At 34.1% G+C, this 18,506-nt stretch overlaps 1 protein-coding gene across 1 annotated transcript; it reads right to left on the bottom strand.

Moving 5' to 3' along the window:
• Positions 1–14,686: 14,686 nt before the first annotated feature.
• LOC134239558 (uncharacterized) lies at positions 14,687–18,259 on the bottom strand. The gene is made up of 2 exons (XM_062721724.1): positions 18,142–18,259; positions 14,687–17,219 (listed from the first exon to the last, which is right to left on the bottom strand). Exon 2 carries the CDS (start codon positions 17,213–17,215, stop codon positions 15,266–15,268), a length of 1,950 nt encoding a protein of 649 aa, XP_062577708.1. The 5' UTR covers positions 17,216–17,219; positions 18,142–18,259; the 3' UTR covers positions 14,687–15,265.
• Between the last annotated feature and the right edge of the window lie 247 nt (positions 18,260–18,506).

Here is an 18,506-nt window from a genome sequence, read left to right as displayed (position 1 = left end):
ACGCATGCACGTGCGTGCGCGTGAAATGAGTGAATTGACTGATATATTTAATATGGATGTAACTTCTATATTTTTTGATGAAATGTTTTGAAACTCATTATATAAGGATATATAAGATGTATAGATATGATTACATGGTCAAATTTGCATGAACTCACGCGCATGCACGTGCGCTTTGCTCTGATTGGCTGAAACAAAATCCTCAATATCTTTTTTGTTTTTCGATGAAATGCTTTGAAATTTATAACATAGTCATACATTAGGATTCCCTACAATATGATATATAAAAATTTTCGTGAAATCACGTGCATGCACGTGCGCTGCAATCTGATTGGCTGAAACTTTAAATGACTATAACTCCCTTGGTTTCCAACCAAACATGATGGGATTTAGAACATAGATAGACATAAAGGACTCCTACAATATGGTATGGTCAGCATTTACATGCATGCACGTGCGTGCACGTGCACTTTGCTCTGATTGGCTGAAACAAAAATCTCAATATCTTTTCTGTTTTTTTACAAAATACTTTGAAATTTAAAACATAGGCATACTTTAAGATGTCCTACAATATGATATATAATAATTGTCATGAAAACACGCGCATGTACGTGCGCTGCAATCTGATTGGCTTAAACTTTAAAATGGCTATAAATCCCTTGTTTTTCAACCAAACAAGATGGGATTAAGAACATAGACAGGCATAATGGACTCCTACAAGAAGGTATGGTCATCATGCACGTGCGTGCACGTGCAATGAGTAAAATAGTGTAGACAAGATGATATAGTCATTACGCTCATGCAATGTTGTTTAAGTCTTAAATGCATAGATTCTGCCTATTTTAATGAAACTTACAGGAATATGGCACTAAAAGGGAGTTGGGGAGCGTTTGGGGAACATCTGTAACGGTTCCCGTTACAATTAGCACTAGTTATTATTATTTTTCTTCTTCTTCTTCTTCTTCTTCTTCTTCTTCTTCCTGGAACTTTTTTGTCCGGGAATGATCTTGTAAACTGTTCCTCCGATGTAGGTAAAACCTTTTTAGGGTTAGTAGACATGTTATGTAGATTTGCGGAATCAAGGTCATTTTGCGCGCACGTGCTTGCAAGAGCGTGCACGTGCAACACGTGAAATGACCAATATAATAGATATAGCCACAACTTTTCTTTTTTTAGATGAAATGCTTTGAAACTCATAATGTGAGGATATATTAGTAGTATAGACATGACGACATGGTGAAAATAGCAAGATCTCACGCGCATGCACGTGCACTTCGCTCTGATTGGCTGCAACTAAAGTCTCAATATCTTTCTTGTTTTTTGACGAAATCCTTTGAAATTTTGAACATAGTCATGCATTAGGATATCCTACAACATGAAATAAAGCAATGATCATGAAAACACGTGCATGCACGTGCGCTGCAATCTGATTGGCTGAAACTTTAAACAGCTATAACTCCCTTGGTTTTCAACCAAACAAGATGGGATTTGGAATATAGATAGATATAATGGACTTCTACAAGTAGGTACAGTACGGTCAACGCGGATTAGGCATTAAACCGCGCTCCCCCCGCGGTGTTTTGATCCTTTCCGCGATACACCCCCGCGGTTATTTCATCGCGGTCCTACCTGTAGCCAGGTATGGACCGCGGCGGTGTGACTTACCGTTGACTGGCTCATCGGATTTATTTTACCTGTACGGCCGTATAATATCCATAACTGCATATTGTTCGGTCTGTAAAATTGCAGGTTTAGAGTAAAAAAAAATCGAGCTATTAAAAATATTATACAATGTAACTACTACCCGAAGAATTTAACAAAAAAAAAAAAAAAAAAAAAAAACAAAAAAACAAACAAACAAAAAAAAACAACGACAAAAAAAAATCAAATAGTGTATGATTGTTTTTCAAGTTATTCTGATGTTTGATAAATGTAATTTTTAAAACATGTCTTTAAAAAATAAATTATATCCTCAGCATAAGCGTAAACTTTATTTCTCTAAATTAATGACTATATACCGCGTATCACTTTTACAATGAAACGCATGTACATGTTTCGATAAATATTCGATGGATGGAAGAGCTAGATATTCTGAAACATGTGTATAGGCAATGTGCAGTAAATCTCTCTCTCTCTCTCTCTCTCTCTCTCTCTCTCTCTCTCTCTCTCTCTCGTATTATTATTTGTTTTTTTTAATCGGCAAAATTCAATTTAAACGGCAACGCATTTCCGCTGGAAAGCATACATTAAGGTAACTCCTTGTAAGTACGAACAGTGTTCATGAGAAAAACATGTTAACTGAAAACACTGAGTAGTAGAAATATTTGTATGCAGTTTAGTTTTACTTAATTTATTAACTCTCAATATTCAAATAAAATAAAAGAAAGCTTAAAATTGTCTTTCCGCATAATAATATTAAACAGATGAAACGGGGTACTTTGTTGTGCATACCGTTGTGCATAATAAATTGATATATCGTCCTTTTGACATGTATATGTAAAAGAATTAATATTATTTCTACCATTTACATGTACACCTCCAAAGCCACCCCTATCAACGTATGGGATTAACTATGCAATGAAATACATTAGCTTGTCATTTTGGAGGAACATGTGCAAAGTACATATAGGACAGCCCTCGGTGTTAACATTTCTAGTTTTTTATATTAATAATTTTGTAGAAGACCAAGCATATACAGGGAAAGTCATTTAAATTTATTAAGATCAGTCTTTTATTTGTGAATCCATTGTAAAGTTACTAATATTGGGATAAATTAATGTTGTTGAAAAATACAACCTTATGTTTAAAAAATATATATATGAAGTTCATGCAGACGGCAGAAGGAGAACCCGGGGGGGGTCGAAAATTATAATCCACCCAGTATATGATTTTATATTTTAAAACTGTCAAAATGTTGCGAAAATCCAAAGCCTTTGTCTTTCACAAAGGTGTTAAATTAAACCCAGTACAGTGTCACTGTGAGACAGGAAATCCCTCTCCGCTTGAACGCGCTCAATACACAGGAATCCACCAGTTACTAAGGAGACCACGATTAGTCCGTGCAGCTACATATGTACACGTACACTGTGTATACATGTACTAGATCTAACAAGGACCAAAAAATTACTTACCAATGCCAAATGCACATAAAATGTTGTTCCGATATTGTTTGCGGTGTTTATGAATTTCTTTTCAGTAAATTTTTGTTTACGCGATATAAATAGTCCTAATAGAATTTTGCATTATTAAGCTTAGTAGTTTTTTTTTGGGCACTGTTTTGGTTGAATTTTCATACATGAATACAATATTTTCTAAATCAACTTAGTTTATATCTACTGATATTGGGAAAATAACCCCCATCCAAAGTTGTGATTGTGCTGAGTTTTGTGTAAGACACATTAATGGTGTCCAAGTAAATAAAAGGGGGAAGGGAGGTGATTTTTTCATCAAAATTAACTTTTTACACGAAAGTAATCATGGTAATCTGCATATCGTAAATTTAAATAATTTTAAAATTCAAATATGTATTAAATTGTATGATCAATGTAAATGTCATTGTGAAGTATGTTAGACATGTACGACAGTTGAAATTCACTGACCCGCTTTCGGGTACGCACGTGTACACCAGGGGTAGGGCTGGTGCAGGGGATCGCACCTTGTCCAGTGTACAGCTGTGAGGACCAAGTATGCGTACCAGGTCTAGCTCTAGACATTATGTAATTTTATGTTATTCTCTACGGATTGGTAGGCCATCAAATTACACACACATACACATTCTACTAATTTCAAGAACATTGCCCTAGAATAAAGGAATGACACTTTACAGACGACTCGGAGAATGTTGATTACATAAAAATCTGCGAATTATAATCCTATATTTGAAGATTAATAAGTTAAAAAAAAAAAAAAACACTTTCATTTATAGCCCCAATGAAATTGACACTACGATAGATCGTTTCTTTAATCAATCCACTATCAAAATTAAAAAAAAAAACACGTTACGAAAATACGAATTAATATTGAACATCTTGAATAGCACACTGGGTGTTTTATCTTGCATTGTCTTATAAATATATCACATACAGTAATTTATATCAAAGTCGTGGATCTAAATTTATAGAATGAACACATTTTAAAAAAGTAATTCAAGGATTAGTAAACGCTATTTGAAAATTGCTTTGACGATTTTTATAATTATTCAGATACGTGCGAGTATATTTTTTAGAAAAAATAATTTTCATTTTGTACTTAAAATATTTCAGCGACTATAAATGTTAAAATATCATTAATTTCGTTTTATTTTGTTTTGGTTGATATTTTCAAAGGGAGGTAACTCGCGTTTTAGACCAAGACTGTTTTTTCACCTGTATTCGGTAAGATGCACCGCGACGGTGTGATTTACCTGGATTACTGAACCGCGGGGGCACGCGGTTTTTACCTGAGACACCTGTACTAACCGCGATGAGATTCACACCGCGGGGGTGCGCGGTAAATGGATAAACCGCGTTGACTGTACTGTATGGTCACCATGCACATGCATACACGTGCGTGTACATGTGCTGCAATCTGATTGGCTGAAACTTTAAACAGCTATAACTCCCTTAGTTTTCACCCAAACGGGGTGGAATTTAGAACATAGATAGATGTAATGGACTTCTACAAGAAGGTATGGTCACCATGCTCATGTATGCACGTGCGTGCACGTGAAATGAGTAAAATCAAACATACACTTGAATGAGCGTATTTTTAAAATAATTTTGGATTAAATACTTTAATAATCAGTGTATTAAAAATATAGATTGTGTAGACAAGATGATATGGTCATGACGCAAATGCATTCACATGTTCACGCGTGCAATGCTAAAGTTTAAATGATTTTTGTACACTTCTTTGTAAATGTTGTTAAAATCTCAGATGCATAGAGTCTGTCTTATTTAATGAAGCTTAAAGGGAATATGACACCAAAAGGGAGTTGGGGAGCGTTTGGGGAACATCTGTAACGGTTCCCGTTACAATTAGCACTAGTTTAGAATATCATGAATATGTCGAATTTAAAAATACTTTAATGCACTTCCGTGAATAAAAAGCTTAATTCCGATAAAGGGAGAAGTCAATTCAAATGGAATTTATATAAAAATAATGAAAAGAGATATCTCTTTGCAATAAAGAGATATCTCTTTTTGCTTAAGAGATATCTCTTTTATACACTTTTAAAAGATATCTCTGTCATTCTAAGAGATATCCCTTAAGATAAACCAAGAGAGATATCTCAACTTGGAAAGATATATCCGAAAGTAAAAGAGACTCATCTCTCTAGTGAAAGAGATATCTCTTTACCGTTCAGAGATATCTCTTTTCACGAAAGAGATATCTTTCAAGGAGAAAGAGATATCTGTTCAAGCGGAAGAAATATCTCTTATAAAAGAGATACCTGTCTAAGTATACATGTAAGAGATATCTCTCTAAGTTTAAGAGATATCTCTTTTTCAAAGATATCTCTTAAAAATGAGAGATATATCTGTAAGTTGGGAGATATCTCTATTTTTTAAGAGATATCTAGATATCCCTGTTATTCTAAGATGAATTTTATTTTCCGAATAAATAGCAAAAGCGCTTGCCATATATATATAACAGCGGTTAAATTCAAGTTTTGATGTTGACATAAACAAAAAATAACCGATAAACTGATTGTTATGCCCCGAAATCGAAGATTCTGGATGCATAGCTTTTGCCCTGCCTGTCCGTCTGTCTGTCCGCAAAAACTTTATCCTTGTCCATATTTTATGAGTGGATGAGGATTTAGCTTTCACATTTCACAGGTGTATTCCTTATGAATTTTTAGGTCACCTGAGTAAACTCAGGTGACCTATTGCTATCTGTTTTAGTCCGTCGTCGTGCGTTGTGCATTGTCCGTTAACATTTGAACATTTTCAGCTTCTTCTCTGCAACCACTGAACCAATTTCAACCAAATTTGGCACAAAGCATCTATTGGTGAAGGGGAACATAATATGAATGTAATGGCCCCTAGCCTCCTGGGTGGGGCCAAAACCACTAAAATTAATGCTATCGTTGAAAATCTTCTTTACTCCTCATCAAGTGGTCAAACTATTGGTATGATTGTAACCAGCAATGAGTCCTCTACCAAAATTGTGAAATTCATGGCCCTGGGGTCAGGGGTTCTAGTGCTAGGGCGGGGCTAAATAAGTAGGTAGGGAAAATGCATTATTTCTTTGAAAATCTTCTTCTCTGCTCCTGGGTATTAAATAAACCAACTAAGTAAATAGTTATGATGAGCAAGAGTGCCTCTACCAAAATTGTGAATTTTATGGCCCCAGAGTCAGGGGTTCTGGTGTTAGGGCGGGGCTCTATTGATTATATAGTGAAAATATATGAATTCTTTGAAAATCTTCTTCCCTGCTCCTGGGTATTAAATAAACTAACTAAGTACATAGTTATTATGAGCAAGAGTGCCTCTACCAAAATTGTGAATTTTATGGCCCCAGGGTCAGGGGTTCTTGTTTTAGGGTGGGGCTCTAATGATTATATAGTGAAATGCATGATTTCTTTGAACATCTTATCCTTTGCTCCTGGTTAATATGCTAAAGATTTAATTACATATTTAAGGCCAGGATTTATTTTATTTTCAGTTTTACAAACCCTCCGCTCAAGGTTTTGAATTTTCAGAAAAAATTTTTAAAAAATTTCTTTCCGATGTCAAATTTGAGTCGGGATCGAGATTTCAAATTTACGAACTCGCACTTCCGGTTTTACGATGAAACGGCGGGTAAATAAAGCTGAGAAAATAGCAAAATTCATCGATAAGAGTGCCATTCAAAACGTTTCACCCGATCAAAGGACAAATAAAATGCTGACGACTTTGTTGCACAATATCATGCTGGTGAGATAATTATGTATTCGTTTCAAAAGTAACTGTCTGTAAATTATTTTCCTCCCCCAGGTTTTAAACTGCCCGTGGTAGCTACTGCATATTGCCAGCGACATTGTTTAGGTCTCTGTTATAGCTTACAGTCTAATCATCATTCTTCAGAAAAGGGTTGCTTATGTATCAGATGTAATGAATATAATGAATAAAACTATGGGAAAAGTTAAGTCCATTTGAGGAAGAAATAAACAATAACCTGAAGAAATAAAAAAAAAATTCAACTATTAAAAGTCAAGAATATACAAATATATACAGGCATGTAGTATCATTTGTATCAGCCAGAAAAATTATTTTACACTTAATTGAAAAAATGTTCACCCTACTCCCCAATACTCCCTGTCTGTTTTATGATAGGAATTATAATATTAGAGACGAAGTAAATTTTAGAACAATGTCTACACATTCACCTAACACATATTAAAAAAATGAAGATATATTGAAAGACTTCTAAAGAATTGATTTTTTAAAATATATTTTGATCAACATCACAAAATTTATATAACTGGCCCAAACTGACAGATGATGAAATAAGCAATTAAATGTTCTACTTTCCTATTTGTAAGCATTATGTGTCCAGTGGTAAGGAGCCTATTAGGATAGCATAAAAAAAGAATGTACAAATGTTAATAATTGATATATCAAAAAAAAATTTTTTTTTCCTTCTCCTTCGGGACTTTTTTATTCTCATGTTCATAACTAAACCTAAACATAAAAAAAAAATGCTGGCCTTATAATGAAGAAAGGGGCCTCTTTCAAAATAGATAATTTCAGGGCTGCTGAGTCAGGGGTACCGGGGGGGGGTTACTTTGTCTGAAAATAAATTAATGCTTTGAAATCTGCTCTTTGAAAAGTAATTGTGCCTCTTTCAAAACTGAATTTCATGGCTTTTGGATTAAAACACGAACCAAATTCAATTGCTGGAAAGTTGTTACATGAAACTCAGGTGAACTATAAGGCCCGTGGGCCTCTTGTCTTAGTGTACAACCAAATTTGACCTCTTGACCTTGGAGTTTGACCCACTTTTACTAAAAAAATTGCAGACTAACTTTGGATATAATTTGTGAACAGTTGGTGCTACGGCTTTCCTAATGTTTATGTCTATTTATTGTGTTAATAAGGTCTCTCAATCAACTTAAATAAACTTGACCTTGACTTAGTATGGCCTATTTTTGATAAACTTTAAGTTTGGCTATAACTTTTGAACAGTTAGTACAAGGTTTTTATATTTCTTGTATTAAGACCTTCCTTGAGATACCAACAATTTTGATCTTTACCTTGGAGTTTGACTTGCGTTTGAGAAATTCAACCCTCGCCGTAAGCTGTCATACGGGGGCATCAATGTTTCACAAACACATCTTGTTCTGAATATAATGTAAAAAATATTTTTCAAAGACTGCAAGAATTTAAAAAAAAAAGTTTGTATGTTACCAAAACTGTTTGAATTGAATTTTCATACAACACAAAATCCAATCCACATCTCATAAAACGTTTTCAGATTAAATTCAGTCATATAATTCTTTTCATATTGTGTATTATGGAAGAACTCCCATAAACTTCGCTTTTTATGCCTATGTTTTTATACTTACTCGTATGTTGAGAGGTAGTCTTTGATCTTATCGAATTGACTAGGCCTTATAACCTTTGATCCGCTAAATAATTTAATGTACATGGTCTTGGTTTTGCCGCTCCTCATTTACATGCATTAATTAGTTAATCATAAAGGACTAAATTTTATTAAATTGAAATACTTTGCTTTCTATTCCTATCAATTTATTTTCTTTTCAGAATCCAGATCGCAAAATATAAATTGAAACAATGTGCAAATAATCGGGACACGAGACAGAAGCATGAAAAAAAAAATAGAGTTATCCCGCTTATTATAGCCAACATGGAAGTAAGAATGAGTATAGATCGTATGAAGTCCTTTCAATTAGAATGGAGGTCCTTAAATAAATTTAAAGAACAAAATTCAATATTCAAACGAAAAATACAAGGACGATAAAAAGGAAAATTAGTTTAAACCTCTGTATGAAAAACGCCTCTATTAAAATCCCTTTTTCTAGAACAATTCTGCTCTGAAGATCATCTGGATCAAAATAAAATTGTGAGCTACTTTGGAGGGGAATAAACATAAAATTCCATGCTACTGACAAGAAAATAAAATATTGTGTACTTTTACAGGGTCCATAAATTTCTCAAATAGCTTTTTTTTTCGTTACGTTCATGCAATAAATAATCAAAAGATCCCTCAGAACGACAAACAGATTCCACAACTTTGCCTTCAAAGCAGAAAGGGTTTATTTCAAGGGGTAAATATACTTTTGTTTCGTAGTTAGTTTGACTTTTGAATTCGATTGGGAATTTGATTTGCGTACAAAAGTATTCAAAGAATAGATAAGGTATGACGTTCAATGTAAAAAAAAAAAAAAAAAAAATTGCAAAACAGAAATGAGTCACCAATTAGTTTATTGGTAAATTACGGTGATTCCTTATCTCATATCATTATTTAGAACTGTAAAAATAAAATTCTTATATTCCTATATATTTTTAAATTACTTTTATACTAAATTGATGTACTTTTACCTCATTATTTTTTCACGTTCTGTCGAAATTCGATTTTATTTGGAACCATTGAAAATGTAAAAATACTTCTTTGTATCCAATCAGGTATAATGGTGTCTTTTTATAAAGAAAAATATTCAAATATACCATTTTACAAATTTTCGATCGAAATAGATGGGATATCAAACAATTTAGCTGTACTTTTTAAAACCTAAACAATATGATTCAGGAAGGGTATTGAATAGGAAAATCTACTTCTTCTAATCCACTGATATAATCACTATTTCCACGTAATTTGAAAATGTTGGAAAACAATAGGAGGATTAGCGAAAAGATTGATGAAATTAATGTTTTTTATGACCATTTTGCATTGAATATCATTTATTGTGAGATATTTGGCTCTTTTCAAACATACCAAAATTCTACAGTTAAACCAATGGGGTTTTATGATCACGTGAATTCTATGATTTTTTTTTTATAAATTTAAAATTTGAAAAATCGTTTAATCTATTCAAAGAAAAATAATAACAATTGGGCAAGTAATATTTGGGTTCAAAATAATCGTTACAAATTTTAAGTTATTTGATGAAGAAACGAAGACTACGAGGGATGTTCAATAAATAATGTCATTAGCTGGATGACATACAACATAGAAGTCATATGACATTGAGCTTGGCTTTCTCGCATTATTGAATCTTTAATGAATTGATAACAATTTATGTGACCACTTTTCATTGCATAATTTCATTGTTGTAAACTGGAAAACAAGGGCTATTCGAGACATTACATTAAAAATGATTAGTCAAAAATCAGTAAACTAGAGTAAATTGAACGCGTCATTGAAGCTGCTGTAAAACATGTTAATTTCCAAAAAATATATTGACTGAAATATGTGAAATATACAACCAATGTCTGTTTTATACACGATTGAACAGGTGGATTTTAATTAACAAAAATTATATAATGGGCATCAAAAATGGGTACCGTCCTTGTCAACAAGGACATACAACAACCAATGTATATTAGCGAAAATTTAACAAACTATCACTGATTTTGTTTTATTGACTTTAAGACACATAGCAAAATTGATAGACATCATTTTGGGGGTAATGCACACTTTTTTAAAGAAACATTTGATAGTAAAAAAGTTTAATACTCAAAGGTCACCCTATATTTTTAAAAATGAGTGAAAACGACAGCGTGTAGGAATATCTAAATAATTATTGTTTTTTTTTAAATCAAAAATTGTACTTATCCACGTTTGTCTGAAATTCAAACAGATCATGCAACTTGAATCCATTTTGTTTTAAACCCTCAAAACAAATTAACAATAAGATGCACTTGAAAAAACTACAAAGGCCTAAGAAGAGCAAAGATTTGCAAGAACACAAAAACAGTTTTATACGCTATTTTCTTAAATATTTGCGGTCTTGTTGTTCAAATTCATATTTGGGGAAGCAGTATAATTTCTGGAGGAGTCTAGTACGCAAAATATTTGCAAAAAAAATTCAAAGGTTTATGAGAGGAAGGAAACAGAATGAGGAATTCACTACATTAAATTTCTTCGTGACAACGTCCAAACCCACAGGCCATGAAGAGTAAAGGAGTTTTGGGGGTAAACAGAAAGTTAATGTTTTGTCACATCAACAATATTTGCCAGATCTTTCAACCTCTGACTTGTTTCATTTCCCAAACTTAGAAAACACCTTTCAGAAAGAAAAAACAAGTACAGCAAATCATAGGATGTGCCATATTTTAGTATACGAAGCGTCATACTCAAAAATGTATTCCAAAATCAATTAGAAATTGAATTAAAATGTTACGGATATGTGTTTTAATTAAAAGAGAATATTTTAGTTGAATCATTAAGACGAAATCATATAAAAGCGTTTTTTTGTTTCTTTCCGAGTCCCAATGACATAATGTATTGAACGTCCCTCGTAATATTGAAAAAAATGTATATTTTACGAAAGCTTTCCTTATGCATTTGTTATGCAGTTAAACATAATAATTTAACAAACGGCAGTCCTCAAACACCATTAAATATTTCATTTTATAGACCGATCTCTTACACACTCTTCTCTCTTAATATTCTGTCACCTTAATCTTAAAAATATCACCCATCTCATCTCTTATTCCAACGGCTCTGGGACTTAGGAATAAAACAGGATGCACGGTGAAGGCTTGATGCTTCAAACACTGTATTAGGTGTAACATTTCACATCAATAATTGAGTGAAAATTATCGACATTAGATGATGATCCCATGCCCAGCAAGCACGTTCCATGAAATATACAATTACTCTTCATAAGTTTGAATCGACGTTTATCCAACTATATCCCAGCCTTCTGTCTTTGGGAAAAGAGTGTTGAAAACTTGTTCCTGGTCGTATGACTTTGAAACATGGTTTCGTTTTAGATGGAGTTTTGCAAGAAGCTGAATTAGACACCCTCCCCCCCCTTTCCCGAGACCGGAATTGACAATCGATTTTTAGTTTGTCTTGGTGATCGTTTGGTAACGATTCTAGATTCAGTTAAACTTTTGAACTTCATCATATACATGTAATTAGTTGTCTAATTGTCCCACGCTTGAAAAGTGGGGGATATTAATTTGGGTTTGTCCGTCCGTCCGTCTTTCTGTCTGTCTGTAACGATTTCGTTTCCACACGATATCTCGAGAATCCTTTGAGCTTTTGCAATGAAATTTAGCATAGCAACTCCCTATGGACTAAAGAAGAACCCTATTAATTTTGAGATCAAAAGGTCAAAGGTCAAGGTCATAAATAAGCAAATTCTGTCTGTTATAATACTTTCGTTTCCACACGATATCTCTAGAACCATTTGAGCTATTGCAATGAAATTTTACATAACAACTCCCTGTGGCCTAATAAAGAACCCTATTGATTTTGAGGTCAAAAGGTCAAAGTTCAAGGTCGTAAATTTACACATTCTGTCTGTGTGTGACACTATCATTTCCGGGCGATATTTCAAGAAGATTTTGAGCTTATTCAATGAAATTTTATACAAAAACTCCCTAGGACCTCTCTCACCCCTCTCAAAGTGCCCCGCCCCGTTTGTTTTATAAGTATTTATAGTATTACATGTCGCTATTTTTAGCACAGGGACATGAGGAGAGTTATTGCGTATAAAGCAGGTTCTCGGCGGACTTTATGTTCTTATTACATCTATTAGAACTGTTTAATACAGGCTAAATAAATCAAACACCATGGATTGTGTAAAATTTTGACAATACCGAACATGAATATATACATGTATGTGACTTCACTTCTGCATATACTTGACTTCACTTAAAGCGATTCCGTGGTCTAGCGGTATGTTTCTCGCTTCCAATGTGAGAGGTCCCAAGTTCAAGTCCCGGACAAACAACTTTTTTTTTTAAATACTTTTTTTTTTTTTACTAAATAATAGTATTCAGCACGCGAAATGAAAAATTTACGAGTTCTGGCTTGTACAAACTCATAAAATCATCATTACAGCGTGATAAATATTCCATATAAAAAGAATCTTCTATACACATAATAAAGAATAAGCAATTAAATCTTTATATCCATAATGGTATATTTTATATGCTTCAGTATACATGCATGTATACATTTAATAATTCTACAAATTCAGTGAGGGGGATCCAACTCTCTCCCCCCCCCCCTCCCTCCCCCCCCCGAACTGCGCACGTTTTACTTTTCCCTTAAGCGGTTTTATGTTTACGCTGTTATTTTGTCAGTGGAATGTATAGAATAGAATCAAAGGCCTGATGGCCTGAGAGGCGCATCGCAGTGAGGGTATAAAACTTTTTCTTCTTAGAAAAATTCAACGTAAATGTTAAGGGAATGAAATAAACCAGTTATAAGGATAAAAAAAAATTAAGTAAGGTTTCTTTGAGGTTCGAACAATTGAGCCATGGCATTTTTAGCCAGTCGATCAGGAGGGTGAAAAAAAAATAGTCTGTTATATCAATTATGATTAATTGATATTTAATTAATTCATTATTGATTTTAATCATATTTTAATTTTTTTTTAATTTTATTCTTTGACTATTAGCATAGTAGGAATCGGAGATGAAATAATGAATGACATTATAGAAATAACTGTGAAGTTATGATTATTGAATAATTCTACATAATTTCATATCTGAATTATTTCAGTTTCTTTCATTATGTGCACTTTTATAAATATCAAAACTTTGTTTTTAACTTCTTTTTCTCAATCAAAATGGCACAATAGTTATAAACATGAAATGGTCATAAAAATAATACAGGACTAAATAAAAACAATCCGGCTTGGTACACGGTTTATTATGAACCCCTCAATTGCGGCGATTCCCTCCAATATTTTCGATATGATTTTAGCTATGAAACCTTAGCGGTTAGGATTGAACTTTTAAAAAGTCTATGTTTATAAGGTATTAGAAACACTATAAATTGAAATTCACAGTAATTGCAGTATTTATTAGTCAATCACCACATTTAACTGACATTTCACCAATATCCGATCATATCGCTGTTTGTGACCTCGTGGAAATATTTTCCCGATAGGTGGCGCTTGTGCAAGAATTTATTCAGCTGTACATCTTACTATTCGTTTACTCGAGTAAAAAAATAATAACATCCCCTTTATTTAAAAAAAAAAAACAACGATTCTGTTTCTATGTCTCAATTGCTAGTGATACATTTTTTAAAAATTATGTTAGTGATGCTTCCTGATAGGAATACAAATAATTGCACCTTACAAAACCGAATAATTTATAGTACGATGTTCTTATGCAAATAGATCTTTCTCCGCGCAGTGCACGTGCAGATAAGCTCCTTCGTTTGTTGATGTTTTCTCTCTTTGTTTTTAATTGTTTGTTTTTCTTAACCTTTATTGATTCAAAGTAAAAACAACATTTATGTGTGTGATTTTATGTTATTTGCTGTTTAAAATTAGATTATGGATATCGCCAACTTGTCAATATACATTGGCACTATTTTCAATAGCGTGTTAAGAATCAATATTATTGAGTCCTTTGCCGCCGCTGTGAACAAGAAAGAAATGCTAGGTGATCGCAATGAGGCTGCATCGAAAACGATGCGCCTCAAAAAAAACCAAACTAAAAATGATATATGAACAAGTCTACTTAAAGTTTAAAATGGCTTTCTTAAAGATCCACAGAAAAAGCAATAATAAAAGGCAAATTTTTATTTTTAGGTACGATTCTCTGAATCGTCCGAACAGCCCAGCTCTTATTTGTTCCTCGACTTTAATGTAGCTCTGTGCATGCAATAGAATAAAGGCATTGTCACTGTATACACAATAGTACATGGCCTTTTTTACGCCAAGCATAAAACTCAGCTCTTCTTTAAAATACATATCAATATCCTTTTGTACAGTATATCACAGGCAATTACTTTTTTACTCCCCCATAAACTATATAGAAGTGTAAACAAACTGATATAATTAGTCGCAGGGTTCGATATTGCAAAGCCATTTTTCCTCTCTGCGCCTGCGCACTTTAGTCCGAAACTTTCTTAAACCAAACTCAACTTAAGATTATTCTATCTGACATGCATGGTGGCTGTAATCCTTCTTTTAACAATCACTCTGGCTTCTTACTTTTCTAGGGGAATTATTGTAATAATTCAAGACCTTTCAATTGAAAATCATCTTTTCTTTTAAGACATTTTTTTTCAGTCTTTTGACAATAATGGTGCCTTTAACTTTGGTCTCCAGCATTTGAGCAATTTTAGCATATAATTATACAAATCAAAGACACGTACAAAAAACAAAAGAGGACAGCAACAAAAGAAGTGTGCCAGAATGTGCCCCGGAACCACTGTCGGGATCATTTGCTAAAATTGACCCGGGCTGCGATGGCGTCCTGTAGATGGGTGGTGTCGTCTGCTTTGAGGGCGAAGGCGAGTTTGAAACCGAAGGAGTGCGATATGGTCCGGGTTCTGTCGCAATGTCAATCATTAAGGTACATACATTCTTAGGTTCTTCTAACACAATGAATGAATTAATAGGTGTATATTTACCATCAATTAGTGAATTAAGACTGCCTTCGTTACAGTCCTCAAGACTGAGTTGAATTATTCTCCGCTTGTGTCCCTTTCCCATGAATGCCCAACAGTTGTAAGAACGATCAGAAAACGATGCCGTCACAACTAGAATGCTGCCATCTTTGAATTGTTCAGAAGACAGACACATGTGTTCCTTGTTCACTGGTTCTGTTTTGTTTATATCCACCATATTGAATTTGCCACTTAAACCATATTCGTAGTATGCAATGCAGTAATCCCTGGAATTAGAATCCCGAAGATAGATATGACCAGACTTGAATCCGAAGTCACTGGGCAGGTTGCAACTGGTGGTATAGATTTGGGCTCCATTTACCGCCACTGAAAATGGCTTCCTCAACTGGTTGTTCAAGCAAGTTCTATGGATCATCTTATCCAACGGAAACTGTGGCCATTCAACTCTAGTTCCAAATTTGTACTGTAGCGTCATTTTCGATGTCTTTTCATATTCAAAACATGTCATTCTAGGAAAACAACCATTTTCAAAAATATGGAGCAAAGCTAACCTGTAGACACTTTCTTTTGTGGAGTTGGCTCTCCCAACGCACTTGAAATTACCATCACCTGGCAAATGCAAGTTATATGTAGAAATATTCATGACAATTGGCTTTGATTTCAAATCGGTGTGCCAAGCCCCTTTCAAATCCTCTGGAAACGAACAGACGTTTGTTTCAGGTTGGCAGCCTCGACATGACTTGTGACAATATTTCTGATACCTGGGGCAAGCAAATTCTTGTGCGCAATAGTCAAACTCGTTTTCGCAGAGATTTGAAACTACCATCTTTTCGAACTCTAAATTCACCCTTTCTATCGTCTGCGAGTAGCTATCTCTGTCATTGACAACACATTTACCGTCACGGAAAATGGTGGCTCTTTTCAAATCCGACAAATTTCCTTCAAATCTCATACACAATGGGAACCTTTGATCATTTGCTAAAACCACAAAGGTGTAATTATTTTCCGCTGATTTATCAGTCCATGATGCCAAACATCTTAGTTTCTCTTTCAGTCCGTGAACATCATCCAACTTACACTCACTTATTCTAAAATCCAGAGTCACCCCGTCGCCATCCTCGCATTCGCTTTCCATTCGAGGACGAATAACAGAAAATCCACACTTTAATTCCATCTTGTAAGTGATCTTTAAATTATATCCTCCAGAAAAAGGACATTTTATAGACGGGTTGTCCTCTAAAGGAAACTTGATAATGGGACGATTTTTCAGTATCATGTTTTGCTCATTACAAATTGAAAGCGTAAATTCCGATGGGTTAGATTCTCTTATCTGAACTACCGAGTCCGATCTTTTAAGAAACTGAATACAAGAATATGAAGTCCGAACATTTATACCATCTTGTTTAGGAAGGTGGGCCACTAGGTAAATCCCTTTTTCACGGTTAATCATCTCATGACATCTCTTTTCAAAGCGTAGGTCATTTTGCCTTATATCGATATAATCTCCATTAAAGTACATAGTTTCGGAATCGTGAAGTTCCGTTCCACTGCGCCATAGCTTATCCCTTTCCAGAAAATCCGGAAACGTACAGTTTGGTTTTCTACTTTGGATGCTCACTAGTAACGACGGAAGACAAAGAAGAACAAGAGAAGAAAAGCACCGGTTGACGAACTTCCTCATGGTTCTGAAAGAAAAATTGTCATATGTTATAAAAAGAAATGACCTATTGGTATAGCAAAAACAATATTTATTAATTTTTGAAGAGGTTAAAAATAAAAGCCAGAAAGCCTGTTGCGTTTTGAAACAAACTGGGCGAACCTTTTGACATTCGGAAAACGATACTAGGACAGGAGAATATACTTATCGCATTTCATGATATACCGTGCTATTAATTTTAATTTCAAACAGGACAGAAATCAAAGAATCAATCAAGTACCTCCATACACATGCATGTACTTTATAAATTTACATACTTGTACTTGTTCCCCAATTTTACCCCTGCATCCACAAGAAATGTGAAAAAATGAAGAGACTTATCAGAGTCTGCTGCCTGAAGAAATATTTGGTTTAAGGGTGAATTCTTCTGATCATTTTACCCCAAGTGGGTCTTTGTACTTAAACAAGTCGTAAACTTCAAACTGATAACAATTTACAAAGTTTTTCAAGTTTTTATGATTTACATGTTAAACTATATTTATCTTTAAATAAAAAATGTTTCTATGCTGTATTGATGACCAAGACGTGTGCAAAATTACGATATTTACGACACAGGCGTAAGAAAGCCGACAAGTGAAATCGACATGGTCCAGAGGGGAAGAAGACGGGATCGCCCCTTTCAAAGCGACAGGAATGCCGAATGGCACTTCGTTAAAAGAGCCAACCGACAGAAATTTTAAAACATTTAAATAATCGCCGATATCGCAACCAGGCCATGTAGTGATGTACATTCTCGAAAGCGGCGCCCCAACCATGCTAGCCAAGAGCGCCGAAGTGTGTTGACGACGTTCAAGTAACGGTGGAAAAGCGAAAATGTAGGTTTCCAGTGCTTTCAAACTTATTGAAAATAGCAATGTTTATGCATTATAGATACAAAAGTTTCAAAATACCTAGTACACTGTCACATCGCAAACTCAAACAACTCACTGTCGGGTATCCGCGCCTATTGTGACATGTTTGGATGCAGTGAAAATGGCGTCAAATGTACAAACGGGGAATTCTGTGTACCTTTTCCAGGTCTATGGCGGCCTATGCGGGTTAAAAAATGGAATATTTCTGAAACATCATAGAACATGTAGAAATTATTTGATTCAGTGATTTTAAACTACAGGCTTGGGTTCATAAAAATAAAGTCAGATAGACAAAATAATGATTTTACATTTTTTGAACAATGAAATTCCTATTAGTTATAATCAATTTTTTTTCTAAAATATTTTTTAAGGTAAGTCTTGTTGTCACAACAATCAAACATGCA

This window comes from Saccostrea cucullata, unplaced genomic scaffold (assembly GCF_032062105.1).
Source record: "Saccostrea cucullata isolate Sc308-1 unplaced genomic scaffold, CSIRO_AGI_Scuc_v1 ctg4791, whole genome shotgun sequence".
Taxonomy (NCBI): domain Eukaryota; kingdom Metazoa; phylum Mollusca; class Bivalvia; order Ostreida; family Ostreidae; genus Saccostrea; species Saccostrea cuccullata.
The sequence above is the reverse complement of the archived record's forward strand: the minus strand, read 5'-3'. Positions and strand labels throughout refer to the sequence as shown.